General features: G+C 36.8%; 1 protein-coding gene across 1 annotated transcript; it reads right to left on the reverse strand.

The window, feature by feature from the left end:
• Positions 1 to 4273: 4273 nt before the first annotated feature.
• LOC144439373 (NLR family CARD domain-containing protein 4-like) lies at positions 4274 to 7085 on the reverse strand. The gene is made up of 3 exons (XM_078128658.1): positions 7019 to 7085; positions 6273 to 6461; positions 4274 to 5610 (listed from the first exon to the last, which is right to left on the reverse strand). Exons 1-3 carry the CDS (start codon positions 7083 to 7085, stop codon positions 4274 to 4276), a joined length of 1593 nt encoding a protein of 530 aa, XP_077984784.1.
• Positions 7086 to 8147: the final 1062 nt, after the last annotated feature.

An 8147-nucleotide genomic window follows, 5' to 3' on the forward strand; every position in this document is an offset into this window, starting at 1 on the left:
TGCAATATAAGTAAAGCATTGATTGTGAAACAGCCAAGCATTTACATAACATGTTCTGTAACTAGTGTGGTAGCTAGGTAATACATGTATATGTATATGTATAGTTATGTTTGAAGTTATAAGTAATATTAAAGAATTCATGTAAGAAACAGGGACAAGAACAAATATTGACATGTACCACATTTCAGACAAGGCTATATGCCATTGTAGAAATGATGTTTTTCTTCAATCACAATTTAAAACACAATGACCACACAAAAACACAATAAAACACAATATCCACCTAAAGTTCTCTAACATACCGGTGACTTTATTATACATATATTAATGCCCCTATACTAATGTTACATGTCTATTTTATGTGATATAGGAAACTCATTTAAAACGTACATTTACGTTAGCTTTTCGAAGCTTGGAAATATTACCTCAAAGGTTATGAATAACCTAAACATTGCCTTAGTATCTCAAGCAAAAAACTCCATATCTGCCAGGGGGAAAACCCCAAGGACTTCCTCACCCCAAGAGGTCACTCATGCATTCAACCAACAATCAGATGCACCAACAACCTTTTTACTGTCATAATGGTATTAAACTTTTCTTAAATATGTTCACCCTATTCTAATTTGAGATGATATTGTCTTTTCAAGATGTGAAATGTTTGCCAAGATAGTCTAAAATTGCCTTAATCTCCAAATCTCCCCTACCAATGATACTACCATTAGATGTGCTGACCTTTATTACATGTATATAATGATGCCATTTAACTTTTTAAGAACATATTTCAACCCTTAGTGTAAGTTATAGAGAATAGTTTCTGATACTTGCTGTCTTGTAAAGCATGGATTAAGTTATTGCTTGAAGGGTCTAAATAGTGTAAATATTGGCTATAAGAGTAAAATTCCTCCAGGGCTTCTAGAGGGAGACCCCCTCAGACCCCCCCCCCCCCGCATGAGGTGGACATATCCCAGTCTCAAGCTCTTCCGCTCTTACTGTCAAGATGCTATTAAAGTATATTTCAAAAGTATTTCAACCCTATGTAGTTGATTTTTACATGTTGGTGTTGTCTTGTAAGGCTTGGAAATTATTGTCTGAAAGGGTCTGAATAGTCTCAAAATTGAGGGAAAAAACCTCCAGGGGTTCTAGGGGGAGACCCCCTTGGAACCTTCCTCCCCCCCATGAGGTGTACACATCCCAGTCTCAAGATCTCCCCCTACCTCTTACTGTCAAGATCCTATCAAACTACTAGTATATTTCAAAAATATTTCAACCTTATGTAGTTGCTTTTTACATGTTGGTGCTGTCTTGTAAAGCTTGGAAATGATTTTCTAAAAATGTCTGAATAGTCTCAATATTGACTTTTCAGAGTTAAAAACCTCCTGGGCTTCTAGGGGGAGACCCCCTAGGACCCCCCATGACAGCTGTACATATTCCCTTCTCAAAGCTTTCCCCCTACCTTTCACTGTCAAGATGCTATTAAACTCCTTTTCAAATATATTTACCCTGGGTAGTCAATAATTATAATTATGATAGTGCTATATAAAAACCCGGGATCTTATAAAGTAGATGCAAGACAGTCAAGCAGTCCACACTGAGTCACGATCAAAAAATACCTGTCACTCATGCGAATATCATATATGGGGGGGTCATCATGTTTTAGAATTAAGTGATAGGGGGGTCAGCCTGTTTTGGGTTTTACAGATAGGGGGGGGGGGGGGGTCAGTGACTTTTTGTCGGCCCGATTTAAGAATCCACCGCCCCCCCCCCCCCAGGCTGGAGAAACTGACCGGTCCCTATGAAAAGCTGAGAAGGGCTTGTTTCTAGGAATCCAATGAAAAGATGATTGAAAGGAGGAAAAGGAGAGGCAAAGAAACATGAATTCAAAGATGATTTTTTATTTATATACTTTTTTAAATCGACCGACCGACCAAAATTTTCCATGGAAAAAAACAAAAACATTTTTAAACATTAGGATCACCCCTACACACCAACCTTGGTGACACCAGGTCGAATAAATAATAGTGGGTGTCTTTGCGATTTCTTAGCTTTATAATGTTATTCATGTTTTTATCAGATAACATCTCTAGTTGATAAAGTTTTAAATCAAAACTATCGTCTTCTCTGTCTCTTTGTAGCTTACCAACTTTGAATTAATTAGTGCACAGCTAATATCCTTGATCAAACTGGTAGGCTATTTGGCAAATTACTAGTAACATATTTCCATAACCAGTGTAAATATCTACTAACTGACAAATGGTAATACACCAACCGTTAGTCGGATTGGTAGATGTCAGTTAGTGAACTATAAGACTTTTTAAGTTAACGTGAATGTTGGTGGCGCTATACTACTGAGAACGCATGAACGTACGTATAAAACATCTTGGTAATATAATTTTGTGTACAATGTATCTGGATGCGTAATTACCAAGTTGCGGCAAACATTAAACGCAAGACGCACATAAAGACCACCATGCAAATAAACAATAAACAGAGGATACATTGCATTTATTAATCAAACGTTAATACATGTCAACACAATATACTAGGAAATTCCCTTTCCCTGTCTATCTTTCTGTGTAAAGACTTTTTAAGTTTTACTGTTCGTCACCGTGGTCTCTGCATGGACGTACGAGTGGGGTGGGGTGCACGGGGTGGGGTGGCACAAACAATAATTACGTAATCAAACGCTATATACATAATATATAACTGTCAGTCAGTCGACGTAGGAAGATTACGCAGTGGGGTTTGACCTTTACTTGCACACGACAGCGCATGACAGAACTGGTAACGCTCATGACTGTACCAGACACAGGAGTTGCTAATGATACTCGCAACGCATAGATCTGGTACTCGAGTAGTACATGTCTGTGTTTTTCTTTGGATACAGCCTGTGTGATGTGATTACGTAATTCCTGTCTCTCGTCTCGACAAAGTGCTTCTACACTCAACGATTTTACGCTACAGCTCCCACTGCGCATGAATATACTGACAGGCAAAACGACTGAGTCAACGACAGATTTCATTCCTCCGTCCACACGTCCATTACTTAACAAACGATTGAAGAGATCCCTATTAAGTATCCTGATATTGAATTCCCGGATACTAGTACAACTTTGCAACGCACTTTGCAAGTTATGTAACTCTAACGAGTCTTCATAAAACGCTCCAAGTACAATAGTCAGCGACTTAAGGTGTTTCGATGACTGTATTATAGCACACAGATGTTCATCGACAGTTCTTGATGTGACGTTTAACGCAGTGAGGGTATCATTTTCAGGTACACACTGAAGAAGAGGTTTACAATTTGACAGCGTCAAATTATTTGTCATCATCAACGACAGAACCCAAAGTCCTAAAGACAATGATTTTAAGTTAGGGCTTGCAACTTTAACGGCTTCCCCTAATTTAGTGGGTAGTTTTTGTGCCTCTTCCTCATCACAGAAGACTTGAATTTCAGCTTTTGTAGCATATTTTGAGTGCTGGATGAAATTGCACGCTTCATCTAACTTATCTTTCGCGTCACCAACGACGTGTACAAAGAACGATAATTCTTTGAACGTAGTGTCTAGAAAAGATTTGAATGGCATGAACTCTACCGATGATCGAATTTGTAGGAAAGCAAGACCAAGTTTTCTGATATGTGTGTGGTTTGCCGATTTAATGACCCGTCGCAATCCTTCTTTGAATTTATTTTCCTGGCTTTTTCGAGCTCGAAAACTAAACAGACGGTTGACTGGGGGGATTTTGTATCTTGGGATACAACCAACAAAAATATCATCTAACGCATGCAAATGAGGGATACATATATTCACAATATCTAACAACTTTATTGTATCCTCGATATTTGGCTCAATGCTACAGATGGCGAGTGATTTAAGACTGTGGTTCTCGTTGAAATCACGCGAGATATTTGCGAGGACATTTTCACCTTCGATTTTCGGGTTGCTGCGCCCCTTTATCAGGAAAATAAGATGACTTATTACATTTGACAGATGGTTGTTTTTACTTTCCTCACTTTGATACTTGATAAGTTGCATAATATCTGGTAGTACACTTGGCTTGCAGTGTATAACTATGGGTTGATCATGACAATCTAGAGATATATCTCTTTTAAAGAGATAGAACCAATCTTGCCAAAAAAGAGGACACACTTCTTGAATCTCTATCCCGAGATAACGTGGGGCTATGTCTGAGAATATACGAGCTAATGCATTACTCTGCTCACTCTCATGAAGGCATTCAAATGAAAAGGCGAACAGATATGCTAATTTCTTCATCAAGAGTTGTCAGCGTCGATCTTGGATCTGTTTAAATCTTTATAGACGGAAGCAAAAATCTGTAAAGCTATCTCAGCCTTTTCTTTCATTATGCCACAAACAAACCGCAATATCTGCGAATTACTTTCAGGGAACAGAATAAGTCTGCGTAAAACTTCCCGAACGTCATCATTACGTTCAATATTACGACTTATATGCATTGCAATGAAGTACTCTTGCCACGTGCGATGGAAGAAATAGTGAATATTTGTTTCCGCGTTACTTACAGTTTCAATATCTTTGACAAGGAATCCCAGGGATAACGATATTTCATCACTGATCTCTTTTTGCCTTAGGATCAAATGATTCCCCTCCGATTTTATAGACGTGAAGACGTTATACACATCGGAAGCTAGTTTCGTCGCGGCTTTTTGAATACTTTCCAGCTGTTCTGCATCTTTTGCACGCTGTCGTTTTAATATACAGTCGTATATTTTGGAATAAAGGTCGGTGATAAGTCGAGGTAATTGAGCAGTTTGTGTGCTATCTTTCGAATCCTCCCATAAAACACAAAGAAACGACACATACAAAGGATTACAAAGAAAGCTATCATCAAAATCAAATTTCAGTTGACGAACTTCTTTGATCAACCTATAACCTGTCTCACTATCAGATATGAAATATTTTTGTATATATTCCCTATAGTTAGCCTCACTAAATCCCTTGATTTCAAACCAAATGTTAATCTGACTCAGCTCTTTATCATGCTCATGAGGTCGTGTGGTAGTCACTGACGTAGTAGATGGGAACAAAGTACCCTGGATAACTTTGTAGACTTCCAATTCGTTCTTTTCCTGGTCAGGATTGAGCTCATCATAGCCATCAAATAGAAACAACACTGATTCACTATGATGTTTGATGTAGTGGTAGAGTTGTAGTTTTGAGATTGCTGCATCACAAGGAAGAAGCTGTTCAAATACAACATCTATCAATGATTTATTTTTGACATGTCTTAAGGCTATCAGGAAAACCAAATCAAATCTCTGTAATATACCACAAGCCCAGTCATAAGCTAACTTTCTCACAAACACTGACTTTCCTATGGCAGGGGAACCCTTTACTATTACACGTTTTTCATGACTTTCGTGCAATTTATGAAAAATATCAAGCTCACTCTTTAGCTCTTCTCCCGTCTTCAGCAGTGTTGTCTGCACACCTCTCCTTTCTACGACAAGTCGTGTATAGACATCTTTTAGATGAAGTTGAAATTGTTCGTTCCAAGGGAGTGGTTTAAAGTTTGCAAAGCAATGCTCATACTTCTCCTTTAGCCAGTCTGTCAACCATTTGATGCTCTCACCTGAAACAGCTATCATAAAAAGATTTCAGGGTTAGTGGATTTGACAGGTCATATAGCGTATTATGTAGAAGTGTGGCAAGCAAACAACAAATGTAAACATTCAAGATGTGCACTCTCATTTCAATTAGATATTATTCCCCGATATTTTCTTCCTTCAGTCGAGAAAAACGCGAGTGACCTAAATGACCTTGTCACTATAAGTTGGTAGACGAGTAGGGACAAACCCTTAGGTCACGTGTATTTTCCAACCGAATGAAGAAAAATATTATTTGGGAATAATATAGTTATACCGCCTCAAACATAATTAATGATATGAACAATCGGGAACAATAATGGCGATTTGGAACATTTTGAATCATTTTTCGAGCACTGCAGAACCAGTGACATAGACACGGATTGTCGTGATATGACGTAGAACGGCCAGGGTATACAATCCATATTTTCTGTTCAAAGACATTATCTTGACTTGTGCGTAGTATAATCATATTTTACCCAATGATTTCTTTCAAAGTTATACATAAGATAAGCGTATTACAAACATTGTTCGCTCTTGAAATTAAATCCTCTTCTGTCGGACTTATAGAAAACTGTGAACCATTTGTTCGTAACGAAATAATATATGTTAATTCTAAAGTGTTGAAATTTGCTAAAGGAGTGTTTACCTAAGTGCTCATTTACCAAATCCTGACGGCCAACTTCAACCAGTAATTTCTCTAGAACAGATGTATTCTCTATCGTAACCAATTGATGTTCTTGCAATAATCTGAGGAGAGCGTGTGAGCCATCGGCTGCTTGTAAGCCTGTTCTCAGTTTCAATTCTTGACACAGGTTCTTAATATCTCGAAGATTGTCTGCAAACAAGTGTTAAAAGGTTACAAATCGTTAAACTTAACAGTGACTTCGTATCTCGTCAAAGACTGACAATATGTCATTGAAATATGGATATTAAATCTTTAAAATGGAAATAGTAGATATCAGGCATAATGCTTCCAACAACCGCAAAAATTAATATTTATGAAGAGGGATGAGAAAATACAAATTAGATAAAAGGAATCATTGATAAGACGGAAATCAATCTAATTATCAAAACAGCAATATTCTTGTTAGTTATTACAGATATTGTCTCCAGGAGATATTTCTTCAATACAATGTAAAATACAATCAGAGACTTACATTATATATATATATATATATATATATATATATATATATATATATATATATATATATATATATATATATATATATATATATATATATATATATATATATTTATTTATTTATATTCAGTTGGTTCTAAAGTACATTGGTACTTGTAATTTGTTATTTGCAGATTTGCATTCATAGATATTTGACAGTTTCTGATACAATTTAAAAACAAACTCAAATATAAATTACATATTCATACCTGAAGTTAGCTCATCAGCGATACGAGAAAGAGTTTTCCATAGCTCATCGCCTTCTTCTCCGGCCATCGTCGATGTGCTAGGGTGTCCAGTTTTGGTAAAGATATTAAGTCAGACGTTGGAGTGGCTGGCAAAGTTCGCCTATTCTTATACTCAGTAATCATATTGTGAAAAGTGTCTGCCCACAGTTCAAACATTAAATATAGTGATGGCGTGAGCCTAGACGTCAACAACTGGTCGTATCAGATGTTCGTTATATATTAAATTGTACAGCTATGTTTATTTGACGACGGAGACATCAATCAATAATGCAACATGCAACCAACAGAGTGATGTGAGTAATGTTAAAGGTCATGTCACTACAGTCTCGTGTCAAAGGTTACACACATTCTTGAGCATTGATTAATTGACAGACACAGCACATCAACTTCAGCTGGCGTCAAAACATGCTACAAAAATATGCTTTTGCCATCGAAAGTCTCGATCTCTCCTGAGGAAACATTCGCCCTACCAACTTACATGGACAAAACATGTTGATTCTATACATGGAGGCTTTGCTATCGAACGGTGTGAGCTTAAGTAGAATAAAGGCCGGCTAGACATTACAGTTCTTGACACAAGATATAAGTAAACAACGACAGTTTTGTGTTTGTTGATAAAAGTTAAACATTAAGAGAGTCTAAAATGAATTATTTATTTACGTGACATCTCCTAGGTTGTTTGGTTTTTTTGGTGGTTTTTTTGGGGGGGAGAGAGGGGGTTGAACAATGGCTAAATTTAAACTGGTGTAATGTCAGGAACATTCCATTATATAAAGGGGTTGTGAACATGGTCAGCTGGATGACACCGACATTAAGTACAATTATTAATATTAAACTCTGTTGTATGCAAAGGTCATTTGGGTCAATATATGAAACCTGAAAGTGAGAATGTTTATAAAGGAAACATAACTGAGAGCTGGCAGAAAATGACATTTGAAACGTATAACCTAACATACCTAATTTAGCCATTGATAACTAGATACTCAAAACATATACATGCATACAAATTGTAACAATTTCATATAATCTTTCAGCACTTTAATTGAATTCCATATTTCAATTGTATCATCTATCTAAATTGAAATGAACA

Source organism: Glandiceps talaboti, chromosome 8 (assembly GCF_964340395.1).
Source record: "Glandiceps talaboti chromosome 8, keGlaTala1.1, whole genome shotgun sequence".
Classification (NCBI taxonomy): domain Eukaryota; kingdom Metazoa; phylum Hemichordata; class Enteropneusta; family Spengelidae; genus Glandiceps; species Glandiceps talaboti.